The sequence below is a fragment of the Elgaria multicarinata genome, chromosome 1 (genome assembly GCF_023053635.1).
Source record: "Elgaria multicarinata webbii isolate HBS135686 ecotype San Diego chromosome 1, rElgMul1.1.pri, whole genome shotgun sequence".
Taxonomy (NCBI): domain Eukaryota; kingdom Metazoa; phylum Chordata; class Lepidosauria; order Squamata; family Anguidae; genus Elgaria; species Elgaria multicarinata.
The window spans coordinates 151,875,419-151,894,862 of NC_086171.1; the positions used below are offsets into that span (position 1 = coordinate 151,875,419).

The 19,444-nt window shown below is 44.3% G+C and overlaps 1 protein-coding gene across 1 annotated transcript in view; it reads left to right on the forward strand.

The window, feature by feature from the left end:
* Nucleotides 1–19,444, forward strand: part of MOB3C (MOB kinase activator 3C) — a 42,149-nt gene that overhangs the window by 7,858 nt on the left and 14,847 nt on the right. The window contains exons 2-3 of the mRNA XM_063139327.1: nt 7,093–7,604; nt 17,936–18,138. Of these exons, the coding sequence (XP_062995397.1) occupies nt 7,187–7,604; nt 17,936–18,138 (621 nt within the window). The 5' untranslated portion in view covers nt 7,093–7,186. The remainder of the gene's footprint in view (nt 1–7,092; nt 7,605–17,935; nt 18,139–19,444) is intronic.

A 19,444-nucleotide genomic window follows, 5' to 3' on the forward strand; every position in this document is an offset into this window, starting at 1 on the left:
CTTCGACTAACCAACAGCAGCTCCATCTTGTCCAGATTTAATCTCAACTTGGCAAAATCTACACTACTGTGGTATAACGGTTTATAATGGTAGTGACAGCTGTTGGGGCTTGTGACACATTACATATACAATTTTCAAACTGCTTTAAACGGGTTATATCCTGCTTGGTGTAGATCTGGCCTTGTTCACCTTCATCCAGCCCACATGCCTATTCTAGTGTTCTAAGGGAGGAATGTGGTAAGGAATCCCTGAAAAATGAGCAACTTTGGTATGGAGAGAACCCGTCACTGCTGTTCTGCTTTGAATCCTGTAGAGCAGTCTTCTGCAACTTGGCACCCTCCAGATGTGCTGGACTGCAAATCCCATCATTTCACTGTGCTGGATGAGGGTGATGGGAGCTGTAGTCCATCATATCTGGAGGGCACCAAGTGGGGGAAGTATCATATAGCTTGTGCTTCCAGTGCTGTTTACCACCATCTGGAGTAAAGATGATACCAAAGGCAAAAGATTCCTGTCTTAAACTGCCCATCAGTGCAGAGAATACTGAGAGAAATGGACCAAGGGTCTGATTCAATATAAGACAGCTTCCTATGATCCTAAGCACTGTGATGAATATTGAAAGGCTGTCAATATGCCCAATTTTATCTGGGACTATAGCTAGACCTAAGGTGTAACCCAGGATCATCCCGGGTTCATCCCTGCCTGAGCGCTGGATGCCCTGTGTGACACTTAGATGAACAGGTTTTACCCCAGGACAATCCTGGGATAAACCTTAAGTCTAGCTACGGCCCAAGTCTGTCTCTGTCTAAAGCAGTTCACACTTACCTGGGGAACCCTCCCCCCCCCCCAATGAAAGCAGTGGCATTTACCTGTGAGTAATCATGCATAGGATTACATTACACATTCTACTTGTTGTAGAGCCTGATGTTTTATGGAGAGGACTAGAAAAATGATTGACAGCGTGGCCAAGGAAACACTGGAGAATTGGGCAGTTACCGTGTGTCAAGAGGCGACCCTGGGGCTGGATGTTTTGGAAGGAAGCGGACGTGAGTCACAGGTTTCTGTGGCTGTCTGCCTTCCTCTGTGCAGCTATGGAGAGAAGTGTCCTGTTAACCAGAAGTTCAGGTCTGAAACAACTACTGGGTCCTAATGTCTGCGTTATCCTGTTCTCTAATGGCTCTTGCCAGCCAAATCCCTGGATTGGTTTCTAGCTTCAGCTGTAGGGCACATTCCTTTCATGTTTCCAAACCACAAAGAATGTAATTGGGCTTCAGGCCACCTTGGGGTTAGCATCAAAGGCAAGAGAGTACAACTATATTATGTTGACTGTAATTGGGTAGGATTTCAGGAGATGTGAAATTCTTCCAGATGAAATGTGGAAAGTCTTTGAATTAAGGAGCCCATAGCTGAAACTGCAGCCTGCTGACTGACACATTTTACAACAAGATGGAGTTCATTTACCTGCATCCCCTCCCCCACCCCCAGTTGCTTTGAAGGAATGGAAAGGGTTAAATACTACCAGTGCCAATAAATACTCCCAATACTGCTCTGGTCAATACTGGAACTCCCCAAGCCTGCTTTAAAGTTTTGTGGGTTTTCAAAAATAATAATTTAAAAAAAAACAGTCATGAATCTGGATTATCTCCAGGCCTTCAGTATGGGGGATTGCAGACATTGTGAGGTGGGAAGAAAATGTGTCGTATGATTTAAGTCTCAGTTGTTGGGTTTTTAATGGACCTTGACTTGACTAGATTGCCCCTCCTCAACCCCCACGAGATTATATTTGTATTCAAAAATAGGTTCTTATTATCTGGCAGTAAGAGAAAAGATCAAAAGAGTAATTTCCCAGTGGCAATAAATAATCTAAAAGGGAGCGGCTATAATGGCGGAATACTCAAAAGTGTTTAATGAATGCAGAAGTCATGCTAGATATGACATTTCTCATGTGGTTTGCCCATGCACTGTTGTTGTTGTTAGTTTAAAAATAGCTGGTGTGTGTGTGTGTGTGGGGGGGAGGTAAGAGCTAGATTGAGCCCATGGCATGGGGCTAGCACACCCTCCTCACCACCCTGTGATTCTGATTAGAATCAGGCTCTCTCAGCAATTGCTATTCGCACTGGTAGGAAAGTGTGTTGTGAGTATGCTGTAACATGTCCCCACTATCAGAGGCAATACGCCTCCATATACCAATTGCTAGGAAACATAAACAGGAGGGTGCTACTGCACAGGCAGCTGGCTGGCCACTCTGTGAACTGAATGCTGGACTAGATGGACTCTTGTCTTCAGCATAGTCCTCAATAGACTGTCTCTGGCAGCGTTTCCAGGGACACTATAGGTACGTCTGTTATTTTTACACCATTTTTATATTATTTCATTGTGTATTTTCTCCCTTTCCTTTCATTATTATTATCATCATCATCATCATCATCATCTCTTTTCTCACCAATGGCGGTTTTTCTAGATGGACATGACAGGCTTTGCCAGGTCATGCTGTCTTTTACTGCTTCAGGAATTTATTATTATTATTATTATTATTATTATTATTATTATTATTATTATTATTATTTTAATGTTGTGTTGTTTTCATTTGTATTCTTATTTAGCTTCCTTGGCCACTGAAATGTTGGAATTGTTGAATATAAATATTTTAATTAATAAACACGTTTGTCTAATGTGATTCTGACTGTGGACTACAGTTTGGCTGACCTGGAAGTCGCCCTAGTTATTTTTATGCACAGGTTATATCCTAAATTCTCAGAAGTTAACTTTGGAGAAAGTCTATCGATACTGGCAGTATGGAGAATGAAACATAATTTCTTGCTATCTTGCAGGAAAGAGCAAAATAGCGGGCCCTTCCTCCAAAAGTTAGACGCGCCCAGCTCAGCAGTGTCTGAAAAAACCACCATCAGCTTCCTAGAATCTCAGTTCCCTCTACTTCCTCTCCTCTGTTCATGTGTCCATACTTAGCTAGAAAAAGCAAGGCAAATAGCCCTACAGTTAATAAGCTGCGGCCCAGTGAAGCTATAAGAGTTGGAGAACAGAGCCCTGCTTTCAGTTATAAAAAATATATATCTCAGTAATAAAATGTGCAGCCTTGGGCAAGTCTTTCCCCCCCTCAACCTTGGTTCTCAGTCCTGCAAAGTGTGAATAATAATAAAAACCACTGAAGCACCACTGAGATAAGGATTATAAAACCTTTGCAGCCTTAAAAAGTGGTATGAGAAGTTATTCTTCATCATAACTGTTGCCTGTACTGAATCAGTAAGAAAGTAGAAATGGAAAACTTATCTACTAATGGACCACTAAGCACAGCTGAATTTAGTACCAACGGGTCTTCTCCAGATAAATGGCTTTTCGGCTGATGTTTGACACAGCTCCCTCTGTTGACATCCTGAATTGCAGATCAGATCTCAGTGTACAAGACCATGGGCCGCTTTTCTACATGAAGCTTTTAACCTGCCATACTACCAAGGCTTCTGCTTCTGGATTCTTTGTGGAATTAAGATTGGCTGCTTTACATGGTTTTTTTCTGGGGAGTTTCTTGCTCCGCCTTTATGTTCCATTACACAGCTATTAGGTGGTGCTGTGCTATAGCAGAATTATACAAACATATCCAGATCTCATGCCGCCATTTACAAAAATACCAGACTTTCCTCATTATGAAATAAAACAAAATGGTATAATGGTTGCAAAGCATGGGAAAGGCTTTTGAGGGTGATGACATCATGTAAAGTACCCACAAACTATTGTGAGTGAGGAATCATGAGCGCACAATAAATGTGTAAAAGGCTCCATGCCTCAATTGAAATAGAAAAACAAACAAAACCTGAAGCTTTGCCATTGAAAACAATGCTACAGAGATGTTAAAAAGATACTTTATATTAAGGGGTTACTTCAAATAATTATTTCCCAAACAAACACACCATATTAAAAAGTGCTCATGTGTAAACACGCACATATGCGTGGAAACTGGGTAAAGTTCATACCCCTGTATTTTGAAGGGGAAACCCATGCTTCATACACATGGCTGGCCTTTTTAAGAGTCCTGCTGGATCAGACTAGGGGTCCATTGTGGGCTTTTCTACAGAAGGCTGTTAATCTGCTGCATTTACTTTCGGTTTTGTCACAGAACTGAGATCCAAGAACTATACAAGGAGTGTTTCCTTCCCTGCTTTCCCACTATGACAAAGTGGTATAGTGGAATAGTGCAAATATGTAAGAAGAAATCATGCTTTCTTTCGCTTTCACAATCAAATGCCACATTTTCCTCGCTCTAAAAAATCTTGCCAAAAGTGCTGGTTAGACAGAAGTGAAATTGGAGTGCGCGACATTGCCTAAAGAACATGTAAACAACCATGAGTGGGGAATGAAGAGTGCGCGATAAATGCCTCATGTAGAAAATCCCGAAGTATGGCAATTCATTTGTTCCCCTTATCAGGTATTTTCATTTTTGCATGTATTCAGATCACTTTCTAATGAATGAAGAAAACACCCCATTTCCTAGGGAAAGCTGCTGCACACTGGAAGTCTGCCACATTAATCAATGTTTCATGTAACCTTGAAAAACTGCTGGCAGACCATTGCAAACGTTTTGTCTTCGGTCTTTCTGCGCTTCTGCCACATATTGGGCAAATGACACACTGGTCTCTCAGTCACTGCTGTGCATATTCATATTCCCTATGGAGGTGGGCACTTTAGTAAGGCCATAGGCCTTATGTGCAAACAACCATAAGTAGGGGATGACAATCGCACGGTAAATGCCTCATGCAGAAAAGCCCTAAGAGAAGCACATAGATGCCAGACAAATTGGATCTTTTTTTCCAACAAGCAATATACTATGACCAACTAGCAGAGTACCTGAGAATGTAGCATTTCAGAGCTTAATTACCAAGTGTAGGCACACAGCATAGAGACAAGCTAGAAACAATATATGATGGGAATTAAACTTCGGGTTTCATATATGAAAAAAACAAATGCAAAGTGTCACTTTGATAGTTTATGGCTCCCTTCTTTAGATTGCAGTGTACGCAGATGCTACAGCTGCATCATTTGGCAGAATCTACGCTACTGCTTTAAAGCATTTTATAACAGTAGTGACAGCTGTTGGGGCCCAGGACACACTCCGTATATAGTTTTCAAACCATTTTCAAAGTGTCATATCCTGCTTGGTGTAGATCTGGCCCATGTTCCTGCACTTTTAAGACTGGGGTTTGTGTGCACAATCCCCCAAATGCTAATCCTTCTTCATTGGTCCCACTGACTTGGAGATTGTCAATTGTGCAAGAGTGGTTCTTCACCTTTTTGTGCCTTAACTATTCCCATGGCTCAAGATATAGTTGGCTCCACCCCTGGGACTCTGTTGAACTTGAGTTTGAAGCACAGAGTCTCTTTAAATATAGTTCACTGCAAACAAGCATATAAAGTGAGAGCCACAAAACGATGTGAACTGCCCAACATCTGTATTCCCAGGAGATGCTGAGGGAATGGCAAGCCAGTGACAACGCAAAAGGATTTTTTTTCCCCTTGGGCTGAAAATGCCACAGCTGCTGAGGAAACCCATCCTCTTCCTGCCAGCAATATATACATATTTTTAGAACTGCCTTGAGGTGTCACTTTGATATGACCGTTTACTTTAAAACAGCTTCTGTGCAATGGCTTACTAAGATACGGCCATTTTCCATTTTCATTCTGCAAGGATCTCAGGGCACTAATTACTGTCAATGAATGATTCTGCTTTTGGGGAAGGAAAGTGTAGGCGCACAACTCTGAGAGAGATGTACTATTAACATTTGCATGACGCAACCTTTGATAGCCTCATACAATTTGCCTCACAGCTCCAATGGTTGAGGGTTTTCGTTTTTATTCTGGCACAATTTCAGAAGCCTTGACTTAAAAATAATGTTGTGCAATAATATATACAGAGCTTAATAGCCTGAGTTTCAAAAAGCAGTATCTCTATTAAGCTGGTGTGACCTTGGTGATATACAATGGAAGAGTTTGGTATGTGAAACTTACTGGTGACCCAATTGCTCTCTCTCTCTCTCTCTCTCTGCCAGACTACCTCACAGATTAGGCTGAAATAGAGTAACTCCTACTTTATAGCCCACCTCATAGAGTTGTTGCGAAGATAGTGGGGAAGGGGGAACATGTAAGTTAACAAAAAATATAATGAAGATTTAGTCCTTGGTTGCTTATTTTTTACTCATGACTTCCCATTAAGAATACAGATGAACAGTTTTGGGGCTTGATAGGCTAACAAGGGAGAGGGCCTTTTCAGTGGTGTCCCCCCAATTGTGGAACAATCTCCCTGATGGAGGCTCGCCTGGCACCAACATTGGTAACTTTTCGGCGCCAGGTCAAGACTTTTCTCCCAGGCATGTAACAGCATATGCTGAGTTTTTTTTTAACTGACCCAGAATAGTTGTTTTAAATGTATATTGTCTATTTCTATGCTTTTTATGGTTTAAAATTTTGTGTATTTTTTTTAATGTTTACTGTTTTAATCTTTGTAAACCGCCCAAAGAGCTTTGGTTATGGAGCAGTATATAAATGTAATAAATAAACAAGTAACGGGAGTGAAATGTGAAGGTCCTGTGTCCTTCCTTATTAGTTCTTTTCTGAGATTTCACTTTAGGCTGGATCATTGCTGCCAAAGGTTTTTACAGACTGATGGAATCAACCAGCAAAGAGAGGCGCGAATGGATGAGCACTGACTGAGGCAGATTCAGCCTTCCCCAGCTGGTACAACCCTCAGCATTCCTGATCATTGGCCATGCTAGCTGGGATTGATGGGAATTGTAGTCTAAAACATCTAGAGGGCATCAGGTTGGGGAAAATTGGACTACGTGGATGCTACAGTTCATTGGGTTGGATCCGGACTTAGTTGTACTTGAGTAGAACCATCAATATCAATGGGACAAATTAATTATGAGTAACATATGTCCCATTGATTTCAATGGCTCTATACTAAGCTTGACCTAACCCATTTTAGATGCTGCTAGTCTCTGTCCTCTCTACCAGATGTCTGAATTAACAAAGTGGGCTTTGTAGAATACCCATTTTAAATACTTTTGTGTCCATTTTATCTTTCAGAAGTCATCCTTAAGTTTTCTGTTTAATTTTTTTGTGTGTGTGTGCCTTTGGAAAGAATCTTTGCCCTTCTCATCCTGGCTGGTTCCAGTCCAGAATGGCTCTGTGCCTTAAGCAGGTTTTTAACAAAGACAAAACCTTTCGTCCCCGGAAGAAATTTGAGCCAGGCACCCAGCGGTTTGAGCTGTACAAGAAAGCCCAGGCCTCACTCAAGTCAGGGCTAGACCTAAAGGCTGTAGTCCAGTTGCCTCCAGGGGAGAACATTAACGACTGGATAGCAGTGCACCTTGTGGACTTCTTCAACAGGATAAATCTCATCTATGGGACCATGTCTGAGTTCTGTACTGAGAAGAGCTGCCCCATCATGTCAGGAGGGCTCAAGTATGAGTACCGGTGGCAGGATGACTACCGATTTAAGAGGCCGACCAAGCTGTCAGCGCCCCAGTACATGTGCATGCTGATGGACTGGATTGAGACACTCATTAACAATGAGGAGATCTTTCCTACGAGGATAGGTAAGTAGGCTGTGGCTATTTATTTATTTATATTGCATTTCTATACTGCCCAATAGCCAAAGCTCTCTGGCTGGTTCCCTTCATATATATATATGGAATATAATTGTGTCTTACATTGCAGATTAAAGTCATGGCCTTATTTTCAAAACCACTCAAAAGGCATTGAGGCTTTCAGAAATAGATAAAAACACCGCTCTAACTTAGTTTATTTTAGTGGAGGGAGGTTAATGATGAAAACCTAGCCCCCACCAGAGGTCTTTTATGTAGGAAGAGTGTTAAAAAATGCAAACACTTACTAAAGAGACAAACACATTACATAAACAGAGGAGCAAATCTGAAGGAGCTAACAATGCCATTGCAAGTACTCAGGAAATGTGCACTTGGGATACAGTACGTAATGACATGTGCATTAGCAACTGGCAAACCAATGAAGGTTCAAGTGCGGGGTTTTTTCTACACAACTAGTTCACTGGAATAGATATTCTGGGTTGTAACCAACGTTAGTCCCCCACTCCTCCTTAGAATAGATCCACTGAAATGAAATTGACTTAAGTTAAGTCTAATATTGGCTTTGTTGTTGTTGTTTATTCGTTCAGTCGCTTCTGACTCTTCGTGACTTCATGGACCAGCCCACGCCAGAGCTTTCTGTCGACTGTCACCACCCCTAGCTCCCCCTAGGTCAAGTCTGTCACCTCCAGAATATCATCCATCCACCTTGCCCTTGGTTGGCCCCTCTTCCTTTTGCCTTCCACTTTCCCTAGCATCAGCCTCTTCTCCAGGGTATCCTGTCTTCTCATTATGTGGCCAAAGTACTTCAGTTTTGCCTTTAATACCATTCCCTCAAGTGAGCAGTCTGGCTTTATTTCCTGGAGTATGGACTGGTTTGATCTTCTTGCAGTCCAAGGCACTCTCAGAATTTTCCTCCAACACCACAGTTCAAACGCATCTATCTTCCTTCGCTCAGCTTTCCTTATGGTCCAGCTCTCGCAGCCATAGGTTACTACGGGGAATACCGTTGCTTTAACTATGCGGACCTTTGTTGTCAGTGTGGTGTCTCTGCTCTTGACTATCGAATCCAAAGCCTTTGGTAGGAAAATAAAAGGGAAATGGCTTTTAAGGGAAAAGAAATAAAACAGCACAGGAATGAGGTGAGAGGAGTTGTGTGCTTCTTAGCTCCACGGACTTAAGCCTATAAAAGTTGAAACTTCTTTACCAGAAAAGCAATGACAACAACAAATGAACCGAGTGCAAGCAGTGACTGTTCAGAACAAATCTTTGCGAATTTATACACCACATGGCAGGGTTATTTTAAAAAGCTCCATCATTGCAAGCCCAAGGTCCCATCCTGTTTGGATTACCTTTCTTTTGTTAATACCAGACACAAAGCCTTTTCTATGTTCCATGGGAAGCTGCCTTCTACCAGGTCAGACCCTTTGCCCAGCTCTAGGGGTCTCCAGTGTGGTGTCCGTGGGCACCAAGGTGTCTTGGTACCTGGCAGGCTCCCTGCCCTTCCTGATTGGTATTTTAATTCTTAAGGTTTTGTTTAATTAAATGGGAGGCTGGCAGGCTGCAAAGCAAACTGCTGGCCTCCAGGGCCATTTTCAGTTGGGTTCAAAGGAGTACTTTCGTGTTTTGGAGCTCAGCCCCAACCTCTGCCTTGTACTTAGGGTTTGGAGGCCAGTTACTTTTGTTTTAGCCTCACCAGTTTGCCTCCTCCTCTCAATTTTATCCTCACCATTGAGCATTTTGGGACTGCCAAGCCCACCACAAAAGCCTTTTAAGGAATGGTAAAGCCCCCCCCCATGGCAGCCATTTGGTGAGAGCACTGCAACCCTCTCTCCAAATTCCAAATGTGCCCACTGAGTCAAAAAGGTTGGGAACCCCTCTAGCTAGCCCAGAGCACAGCCCACAAGGGCTCCCCTAGAGCAGAGGCCTTTCCCATCACCTGCCAGCTGATCCTTTTTACTAGAGCTACCAAGGACTGAAGCTGGGATATTCTGCTTGAAAAGCATGTGCTTCACCACTGAGCCCCACCTTAATCTTTCTAAAGATGCGGGGCTGGTCCAAGACATGATGCAGCCACCAGGAGCCTGCACGGAACTCACTGCTACTGTCCTTGGGAACATGGTTGGGAGGGTGCTGTTGCACCGTGTCCTGCTTTGTTGGTCCCTGGCCAACAGCTATGTGAACAGGGTGCTGGACTAGATGGACCCTTGGTCTGATCCAGCATGGCTCTTCTTATGTTCTTATTAATTTTATTTATTTATTTATTACATTTATATCCCGCCTTTTCCTCCTTAAGGAACTGAAGGCGGTGTACATAATCCTCCTCCTCTCCATTTTATCCTCACCATTTTATCCTCTAACAACAACAACAACACTTTGAGGTAGTATGGGCTGAGAGTTGTGACTGGCCCAAAGTCACCCAGTGAGCTTCCATGCTCGAGTGGGGACTAGGACCTAGATCTCTCAACTCCCAGGCCAACACTCAGACCTCTTTTACAACCCACTTAAGTGAGCCAGTGTGGTGTAGAGGCTAATCAGATGAGCATTTTATCACATGTTCGCTACTGCCCACTTACGGATGTGTGCATGTCCTTTAGACAACGATTGCACCTGCTGCTCCTTCCGCTCGCTTTTCCATCTCAAAATAGATCCCCCCCCCCAAATCTCACTTTTTTTTAAAAAAAACCAGAATGTGTTGCCATCTCCTGCTGTGTGCAGGAGAAGCAGCACGATAAAAACGGCTCCTGAATGGGCCATGTGCAGGTTGTTTTGAAAGAGGAAGTAATGAGGGACAAAAGCGCAGGCAGAGAAGCGACGGTAAGGAAACACAATTTCCCCCCATGTGATGATGCTCAAAATGTTTTAGGCCTTGTGCAGTCTCACTGGTTTCTGTGGGGCAGTTTAAAGGGAAAGGCATTCTTCAATATGAACAGAATACTATCGATAGGCTATTGTAAAATGAAATACACATGCCGGGGAAACCTGCATTCCTGTAATCCTAATGCAAGTTGTTGGATACCTTCCAAAGCAGATAATGGTGACATCCAAAAGGACACTGACTTTTCAGTTCCTTACAGACTTCATTTTCATTTTTGAGAAGGTCTGTTCTAGTCCTGGCTCTGGGGTGCGGGAAGGGGAGAAAAGAAGATGCAAGTACTGGGGACGGAATGGGACATTTTCATATGGTACAGTTCCCTGAACCATCTGAGGAGTGTGGGGCTCCATTTAAAATAATAGATATATTGCAGCAGGAAAAAGGAGCACTACTGGGGGCGTATCTACATTAAGGGGAAAAAATCCATTCTTACCAGGTTTTCTTTTTCTTGGGTCTTTCCACATTCACTATGGGCTTCTTTAGACAGTGACCAAACTGTAGGATTCTTTTCTGTCTAAATATGCACTGGATTGTGGCCCTCATGTATTTTCTGCAGTAAGAAAAATGGCAGAGAAAGCAGTGGGAAAACGCAGAAGAGTTACAAAGGCAAGACTACATTGTCTGGAAACCCCCTTTCCCTAATATTCCGTGGTTGAGTCAGGGTGATTGCACAATAAATGCCTTGTCTGGAAACACCCCATTTCTCTGACTCAAGTAAAGCAGAGATGCCCTTTTATATTCAGAGTCTGCCATATGGAGAAGGCAGAAGGCTACTAGCAGAGATGCTCATTTTCTAGCTGCCAGCGATGAAAGATCATAAATGTTAAACGTACCTCATGGTGCTTTCAAGTGGTGCAACAGAAACTGGTGAACTCAATTCATTCATCCGAGTCTTGGGCTACAATTAGGGGTGAGCGAAATTGCCTGTGCCCACCTTGGCGGATGCTCATCCATTTCTGAGGCTTGGCTTGGCCTGGCGAGCCCTCAGCAGCTGTCTGCAGCTGTTCGCGAAATCATGCACTTCCCTCTTCCTTGTTAATGGAGCCTCTGGAAACTGCGCATTTCCTCCATTTACACAATGCGCAATTTCCGGAAGCTCAGGAGACTCATTGACGCAAGGGTAAAAGTGCGAATGGAGTGTATTTCCCCTTTTTTCGGGCCAATGGTGACCACCATTCTTGTGGAAGGGGGAAATGCACAATTTCACGAATGGCTGCGGGCCACTGGTGAGCCCTTGCTGAGGCCTCGCGAGCACACGGCAATGGTTCATGCTCGCCGCTGGGAGGTGCCTGTCTGGGTGCTGGGTGCGGGTTCTGTCGGACCCAGCCAGACTCTCGCGACAACCCTAGCTACAATCCTAAACACACAGAGTGAGGAAGAGGATGCAGTGGATTGTGCTGTTAAGCCAACTATTTCTGGTTTTCTTTTTCAATTCAAAAGGCACTTTCACAAAGAACACAAAGAGCTTGCGGGGTGGGCAGAGACTATTGGATTCTTTTCCCATTGTAAAGGAACAACTGCTTCGACACAGCATGCTTCTAGTTGTTTTCGCAGCTGGCCAGCTTCATAAATGTGTGCCTGTGACATCTCTAACCCCCACCCTGCTCTTTTCAAAACTAATGCCATGTAACAATTGGCAGCTGCTCTTGTGCCATTCCCATTATGTGCTTTTTTAAAAAAATAATGTATTTATAGAAAGAGGCAGTTAACAATGCTCACATCTAGTGGTATTTAAACATTCACTGTATGAATGCAGTTGTTCTGAATTATGGTTCCGTCCTACAATTACTTCGTAGTGATTCATATTAAGGAATCCCATTAGAAGGCTGGAGAGGCAAATCCTTTAACTATTAATTCGTGCTTCTCGTTTATAATGTATTAGTGTATAACATCTCATTTTATCTTTGCCAGGTTCGGCCTTCCTCAACGTTGCGTCCTCTGGATGTGCTGGACTACAAGTCCCAGCATAGGAATGCTGGAAATTGTAGTCCAACACAACTGGAGGGTACCAGGCTAAGGAAGACTTGATTAAGGGATGCTTGGAAAGCACCTGTCTCTGTGCAAGGTGGCAAACAGGAGTTTCAACACTGAACTGGACAAGATGCCACCTTTCTGGTGCCCTCCTCCATGCACTGGCAGGGTTGTAGACAGACCGTCATTTGTCTCAAGAGAGAGGTATGATGGAGGCAATGGGCCTTGTTTGGACGTCATGCTAAACCACCATGGATCACCCAAAAACACAATCCATGGTGGCTTAAGAGATCATGGGGGGTTCCCCCTCATGAAGGCTCTCACACCCACCTTCTGCAGTGGGACTAACAGGCCGTGGGGTGGGGGTTGCATGTCATCTGTTGGGCCCCTCATAGTTTGCACCAGTTGCTCCATGAAAAAAAAAAGCCCGACCCTCTAACTGGCGTGGACTTTCTCAGTAGTCACTGTCACATAGTGATGGCTGGAGCTGCCAGCATAGATCTTTCCTTACCATGCTGGCTGCTGGGATTACTGGCTCTGGCAGCGGGAGGACAAGAATCTACCCATGGAGTGGCAAAGGGTAAGTGAACCACGGGGCGCCATGTGGTCATCACTCATGTGATGGGCCCCCATGCAGTGGTTTCTGTACCCCTCCCCCTCTGTAGTTCCCATACCCACCCTTCCCCAGTGCGTGTGTGAATGGGGGCCAATGACTAGGTTTGCACAACATGCTAATGTACACTCAGTGTGGAGTGTGAGTTTTTTTGTTGTTGTTGAACCATGGGTTAATGTATTTACTGAACCCAGGATATTTTCAGCAGGCTGACGCTATTTATGTATTGTGGCATATTTTTCTTGAACAAGCCACCTTGAGAACCCATGGTTTGTTGTTGGGTTGTTCAGGGTGGTTAGCAAGTCTCACTGCATGATTAACAAGCCACTCCACGGAACATACCTACCCGTATTTCAACAACAGTCTATGGTTCAAAAGCCACTAAGTGTGGGTTAGTGTGTTGTGTTAACAGAACTGTTATCCAATTATCAACCTTGTTCCTAGGTTTTGCAGATAGTACTTATAGGTTTCATGTGACACCTATATTGTACCAGCCGTACTGATTCCTCAGGAATTTTGGGGCCCAATTTAAGGTGCTGGCATTGGCCTCTAAAGCTCTAAACATGACAGTGGAAGTTGAACAAGTGCATTTGAGATTCCCTGTTCATAAATCTAGACCCAGAATGTATTTCACAAGTTCTCTTCTCAGTGTATTTTCAGTTGGAGGCTGATATAATGACAGCAAGTGTTGGTTTAATTATTTTGTTGACGTGTGTGTGTGTGTGAGAGAGAGAGAGAGAGAGAGAGAGAATGCTCTGCAACGTCTCAGAGATGTGTAGAGATGGTGGCACATCACCTCCACATTTCAAAGACACATACATCGCCCCCACCATTTTTTTTAAGTCAGTAAAGTGTCCCAATTGTGGGCTCTGGAGTGAAGAGCAGGATTTGTCCTCCTGCACATGATCTGGAATTTACTTCTGATGATAGAAAGGGAGTCCAGCAGCTTGGACACAAAGCACTATGGGAGAAAGTTTTGAGGAAGTGAGTGACAAGTGCAGAGAAGGATCAGCACCCTCTTCCATCATGCTTCTGCTCTTTAAATCAGTCCCCATCCCTATTTCCATATGATTGGGGCAGATCCACATTTAAAAGAGAGCCAGTGTGGTGTAGTGGCTAAGAGTGATGGCCTGCGAGTTGGGAGGTCTGGGTTCTAGTCCCCATTCAGCTATGAAAGCTCACTGGGTGACTTTGAGATAGTCACAGACTATCAGCCCAACTTACCTCACAGAGTTGTTGTTGTGAGGATAAAATGGAGAGGAAGAGGATTATGTATGCTGCCTTGGGTTCCTTGGAAGAAAAAAGTCAGAATATAAATGTAATAATAATAATAATAATAATAATAATAATAATAATAATAATAATAATAATAGCAGCCACCACCCTGTCTGGTCTGGCCCTCGGAGGATGCCATGACTAGAGATGTGGTGGAACTGAAGTGGCATTTTTGTGTCAATAAAACATCCTTTGGATGGCAGTGGTTAGATTTTGCTGTTTTCCTGTGACTCATTTGGGGCCAGGAAGGATCCCCCACCAGGTTTTTTGAGTTAGTCAGTTAGTTTCCGCTTTCCCTGCAGTGTGTGTTTGTCTCAATTACTCGAGTTATCAGGGATGGTTTGCTCTTCAACCTTCTCTCTATAATGCATTGTGATCCCTATAGCATAGGTGAATATGTGGATGGGTGATCTTAAACTTTGGGTGGGGGCTGGAACTAGGAAACCTTTCATCTTTTCCAGGACTGATTCAGTCATCATGGTCAGCTGTTTCTTAGAGTGTTTTCTAGAAGTGGAGGCACTATGAGGCAAAATAGAGAGGGGTTACAAATGGAAAGTCTGGACCCCCTGTAAAATATTGCGAAGGAGGCAAAGTGAAGGCACTCTCAAAGACTCACCTGGAAGTACCCAAAGGCTGCAGGAAAGTCTAACAAGATCAGTAGAGTGAAATGTCTTTTCCACATGGAGATCATCAACTAAAGCCACAAACACAGGGCCTTGCTAGACCTAACTGATAATCCGGTGGGGCGTAGGGGTGAGGCCGCACTGCAGCTAGCGCGGGACGTTGCCCCTAGCTAGACGTAATATGCGACAGGGTAAGGGAAAGCCCCGTCGCGTCGGCCATTTTTTTGGATGTTAAAGGGGCCATGTGTGCAGGAGCGCACCAACGAAAAGATAAGTCTTTTAAAAAAAAGGTTCCCTGCTCCCCCTGCCCCTGATTTCCCCCAATGTCTGGTGCCCCCCCCACCCGCTCGCTCTCCCGTCCGCCCCCCACCTGCCATATCCGCCCCTGCTCACTCGCCCACCCGTCCCCTGCTCACTCGCCCGCCCATCCCCTGCTCACTCGCCCGCCCATCCCCCGCTCACCATGTCTGATGCCCCCTCCACCACCCCCCGGCCATGATCTCCCCACCCTGGCCTTGTTCTTCTTCCCCCCATCCCCGATCTCCTGGCCCTGGCCCTGTTCTCTCCCCCCCCATCCCCGATCTCCTTGCCCTGGCCCCGTTCTTCTCCCCCCCCATCCCTGATCTCCTTGCCCTGGCCCCATTCTTCTTCCCCCCCATCCGCCATGTCTGATGCCTCGCACCGGGCTAAACCCTCGTCTAGCAACGGCCACAGTCTCAGTGCTCCATCTCATTGAAGACCAGACAAGGCAAGAGCTAGGAAATTATGATGTTGCAGGCAAGCCCAAAGCTACTGGGCCACCACTAGTTCAGCAACCTTTCCTGAGCAGGATTGTAGTGGTTAGCCAAGCAGGCTTCAAAAGTCTGAAGCCTCTTGGTGTTAAATGAAAAGAGGATGTTTTGCTTATCAGATTTCCAGCACACTTCCTGGCTAGAGGAAGGTTGTGGTCCTCATTCAGACTACCATACTAGGGAGTTCCTTCCTGCTGGCCTACTGTTGACTGTTGGGCTTCTTGTTTTCATGGTGTGCGGCAGAATTAGCTTTCAGAATTTTAACAGGAACCCCAGTAGAAAAATCTAGGCTTAATTTAAATAATTTGAATAAATAATTTGAATAAATCTTGCTAATGGTTTGGTTTGCATTTGGGAAAAACGCCAGTGCTTTATATGAATGGTATTGTTAATGTAGCATTTTTCAGCCTCCAAAGTGTTATTCACTTCTTTTTTCACTTTATGCTGCGAGAGGGGCAGAGCAGGTTGAAGGCCACATGAAGCATAGTGCTAAACGCTTTAGCGACCACTTCAGTTAAATAATAATAGTCATAATAAAATGTTTAAAAGCACATTCAGGAAATATATATATATATATATATATATATATATATATATATATATACGCACCCAATTGCCTCTCTACATGCTAAAAGTGGTTTTGAAAGGGAACATAGACTTTTCCCATGGCTACAACTGGCTTAAAATCTTATACAAACAAGGCTTTGGAATGAATACTTTTCAACTTTCAAAAGCTACTTGTGGATGCTTTAAAAGAAGCCATTCTAGCACTCTGAAATGAACTTCAACACTAGTTAGCAAACACATTTCAATGCAACGTGTTTTTAAGTTAGTATCCTCTGCGGAAGAGTAATACCTGCATGTTCTGTGTCACCATAAACCAGAGAATTCAGAGCCAGCCTCTTCAATGTTTTTGTAGCTCTGAGATTCTTCTGTAGTCATTTTCACACACACACACACACACACACACACACACACACACACACACACACAGACACAGAAAAACACAGTGAGAAAGATATTAAGCTCCAGACTGCATGGCAACAGCACTTGCTAACTTCCCAGTCATGAGCAGATCTGAGTCTCACATGTTGTATTGTACAGGTACAACTCTGCTTGGATGTATGCTGCTAACAATTCAGGCTCCATTAAGTGGGACATATTAACTGATTCATTAGGCTTGTCCTGAGATTCTAGTGATGCATTAGTGGGAGGAGATGACATGTTGAAGCCTGCTTGAAAAGAAGATGCAACTATTAGATGCCTTTATTATTTGTGGCTGTTCTCTTTTTCATCTGTGCAGAGGTGAATAACAATGAAATACATGTGGTAGATCATTTAGAGAGCTGTTTCATGCATTTCCCACTGCGCACGGTGAGCGAGTTGTAGAGACAGCTATGAGAATGTGAAGTTTTCTACTCCCATTTCTTCTTCCATTGTCAATCCCATCCCCAAATGGTAATATAGCCTGCAATTCCATTCAATACTAAGAATATCCTCTAGCTCCCTCTACAGGTAAAGTGCAGCTCTGTGTTTTAAGTAAACCATAAAGAGCCACCAATCCAAAACAGAATTCTGCTTCGTCAAATGAAAATTCACCCCACAGAAGTAGCATTGTCATTTTCAATGCTGAGTAAAGTTTAGCACATACTTATAGCTCCATAGCCATATTTTGCAGGCAGAAAATCCAAGATTCAATTCCTGGCATCTCCAAGTTCTACTGGTGGAAAAGGATTGTATATGAGACCTTGGAGGTTGCCTGGCCATCAAGAGACTAGATTGGCCAATGGTCTGATTCCATATAAGGCAGATTCATATGTTCTTACAGTGTTGAAAAGCAATGGTCCAATTCCCCAAGCCTTAGGGCAGAATCATCTATACATCAAGTTCTCATAAACTGGTAGTCCACATAATCATAACCTCTAGTACAGGGGTGGGCTGAAAGTGGTTCTCCAGATGTTTTAGACCTCAACTCCTAGAAGCCCCTTCCAGTATGGACATGGTCAGGAAGGCTAGGAAGGCTATGCCTCTGGCTAGCTATTGCTGGAAAGACAAACTGAATCAGTAATACTGTGATTACGAAGGAGACAGAAATGGAATGAAGCCAAATACAGCCTGCTGTCCAACTGTAATGCTGGAAGTTTGCAGTCTAGAACTTTTTTTCTTCTGTCTTGCAGGTGTTCCTTTCCCCAAGAACTTCCAGCAGGTCTGCACAAAGATCCTGACCCGCCTCTTCAGGGTCTTTGTCCATGTCTATATCCATCATTTTGACAGCATCATCTGCATGGGTGCCGAAGCTCATGTCAACACCTGCTACAAGCACTTTTACTACTTCATCAGCGAGTTTAGTTTGGTTGACCAAAGGGAATTAGAGCCTCTGGTAAGAACACAGATATTGTTGTGATCCTCACTTCTGAGCAGTAAGAGTTTCCTTTGGATGAGAGAATACCAAAGACCTAAGGTGTTAATCTCTAGCCAATACACAGCTCCAAAACCTCTGTCTTTCTAATTTCAATGATTTTTGTTGTTTCTCTACCCCCTCCTTACCTGGACCAGTGTCATCTTCCCCAAGTTCTGATGAATCTCACATTCCAAAATATTGAGAGAGATTCTCAGTAGTGAGGACATGATCTGCTCCTGTTGCTCCCATTGATGAAGCATTTGTTGACCATCCTGGGGGCTGTCTTGATGAGGGGTTTACCCCGGTGGATTCGGAGTGGCAGCAGGTCATCCATATGATGCTGCTGCCATCCCAAAGCCATCCAGGGGCAAACCTCAGAAACTCTGCTCCAATGAAGTCGGGCACTTACCCTGACTTTTTTGGACACGGAAGTGTGCCACAACTGATGGTGACTGCTGATTGGTCGCCATCGGCTGGAGGAGGGCATGTTCAGGCGCTGCACGTCCCTCTCTTCCTCCCCCTCTGGCTTCCCCTTTTTATTTATTTTTTTATCTATAGATGCAATCCTTCGCATCTATAGATAAAAAATAAAAAATAAATAAGGGGGAAAGAGGAATGGGACACCCAGAGGGGGAGAAAGAGAGGCACCCTCCCTCTCGCTGCCCCGTTCCTCTCCCACCCCTATATTTAATTGTTTTAATTTCTTATCTATAGATGCGATCCTTCACATCTATAGATAAACAACAACAACGAGTGTGTGTGTGTGTGTGTGTGTGTGTGTGTGTGTGTGTGTGTAAGGAACAGGGCAGAGAGAGGGAGGTGAGCCGGTTCGCGTCCCTGTCTTCCTCATCTTCTGGCTGCCCGGTTCCTCTTCCCATCCCCGGTTTTTTATTATTATTAATAAAAAGAGGCAGGGAGAGGAACCGGGCAGCCAGAGGGGGAGGAAGACAGGGACGTGAACCGACTCTCCTCTCTCTGACCTCTCTCTCACTGCCCCATTCCTTTTACCCTCTTTTTTTATCTATAGATGTGGTCCTTCACATCTATAGATAAAAAAAAGTGGAGGGGGGGAGGAACGGGGCAGCAAGAAGGAGGTCAGAGGGAGGACAGCTGGTTCGCATCCCTGTCTTCCTCCCCCTCTCACTGCCCCATTCCTCCCCCTCCCCAGTGCTCGGTGGCAGCAACTCCGCACTTGAGCTTTTTCTGGTGCAGATGCCAGGAAGGAGTCCAAGTGCGGGAGCCTGGGGCCTCCCAGCACCAATGCGCTGCTGTTAAGACATAAGGC